Genomic DNA, 1,790 nt, shown 5'->3' with positions numbered 1-1,790 from the left:
AGAATGAATAACAGAGTTGCCATTTGGATTAGAAATTCAACACTCCTCCTCAAATCTGATATTCATTCCAAAATTTTAAATTATTTAAATTAACTTATTTAACATTTCAAAATCTTTATGAATATTATTTCAAACCTAACAAATTTACAAACTTGTTATGCAATTGTTTACTTAAATTTTTAGTTAATATATCGGCAATATTCTCGCTGCTGGAACAGTATTTTAGCTCAATCAGGTTTTTCTCGAATACATCCCTTACGTGGTGAAACTTGATCTCGATGTGCTTACATCTTGAGTGGTATACAGGGTTCCGAACGAGATTTAATGCGCTCAAATTGTCGCCATTAATTACGATGGCTTTCGGATTGTGTAGACAGATTTCTTCAAAAAATTGCTTTAAAAACACTGCCTCTTTCGCTGCTGTCGACAAGGCAACATATTCTGCCTCAGTACTACTAAGCGAAACACTCGCTTGTTTCTTAGACTCCCATGATACTGCACAGCCTGCCAACAAAAATGTATACCCCGTATACGATTTTCTCTCAGATGCTTCTCCTCCCCAATCGGCATCCACATAGCACTCAATTGCCCTTCCAGTTTTGGAATAACGAAGTGCCAAGTCGCTGGTGAATCGTAAATACTTAAGCACTCGCTTAGCTGCTGCAAGATGTTCGCTGTGTGGATCGACGTTATTCTGTGCGAGTTTACTTACGGAGTGCATAATGTCAGGCCGTGTGCATAACGCCAAGTAAAGTAGCGAACCGATTAGCGATTGATATTCTTGTGGGTCAACTCGTTTACATTCATCGCTACTACAATGGAGTTGCTGCTTGGGTTCTAATGGTGTCGATGTTATGCGACAATCTATCATACTATGTTGTTGTAAAAGCTGTTTGATTTGACCCTTTTGGCATATAGTTATTGGACCTGTCTCGCCCTCCCTTTCAACTTCCATACTCAGGAAAAGTTGAACTGGACCTTTGTCTACAACTTGTAAATGACTTGCGATTTCTTGTTTTATTGACTGCAGCTCTAACTTATCTGAGCTCGCAATGAGCAGGTCATCGACATAGACGGCAATTATATTAAATTTTGAATCATGATGTCTTGTATAGACACAGGGCTCAGTCACACATCTTTTAAAGCCCATGCTAATTAAAATTTCATTCAATTTTGAATTCCACTAACGTCCCGATTGTTTCAACCCATATATTGCCTTCTTTAAGCGCAACACCTTGTTAGGATGCATTTCGTCTTTGAAACCTTCGGGTTGAACCATATAAATTTCGTCGTCTAAATTACTATTTAAAAATGCTGATGACACATCGACATGATGCAGATGCAATTGATATTCCGCGGCTAGTGCAAATATAATTCGAATAGTGGAGTAACGCACAACGGGTGAAAACGTGTCAGTATAATTTATTCCATACACCTGACTACACCCCTTTGCAACTAACCTTGCCTTAAAGCGATCTACGTTACCATTTTTATTTCTTTTAACAGCAAACACCCATTCGCACTTTACACTTTTCTGCTCTGCCGGCAGGTCTGCCAGCTCCCATGTGTCATTTTCTATAAGAGCATCGTATTCGTCTTGCATTGCTTTACGCCACTCACTGGCGTGTTCACTCGACAATGCTTCTTTCACTGTATTTGGGGTATCAACTTCGCGTAGCAAATTCAAAACATTATATACCTTCTTTGGCCTTCCAGGTTTACCTGTGCGAACGAGCTTCGGGCGACCCGGTCTAATTTGCCCCGATACAGGTTCGTCATCGCAATCATCT

The 1,790-nt window shown here is 39.8% G+C and overlaps 1 protein-coding gene across 1 annotated transcript; it reads right to left on the bottom strand.

Moving 5' to 3' along the window:
- Positions 1–712: 712 nt before the first annotated feature.
- Positions 713–1,150, bottom strand: LOC118757086 (uncharacterized mitochondrial protein AtMg00810-like; the record flags this gene model as incomplete). The annotated part of the gene is made up of 1 exon (XM_036491822.1): positions 713–1,150. A coding segment is annotated over exon 1 (438 nt), but the record flags the coding sequence as incomplete, so codon positions are not given.
- Positions 1,151–1,790: the final 640 nt, after the last annotated feature.

Source organism: Rhagoletis pomonella, unplaced genomic scaffold (assembly GCF_013731165.1).
Source record: "Rhagoletis pomonella isolate Grant_MI unplaced genomic scaffold, Rhpom_1.0 Rhpom_scaffold_14191, whole genome shotgun sequence".
Lineage (NCBI taxonomy): Eukaryota > Metazoa > Arthropoda > Insecta > Diptera > Tephritidae > Rhagoletis > Rhagoletis pomonella.
The sequence above is the reverse complement of the archived record's forward strand: the minus strand, read 5'-3'. Positions and strand labels throughout refer to the sequence as shown.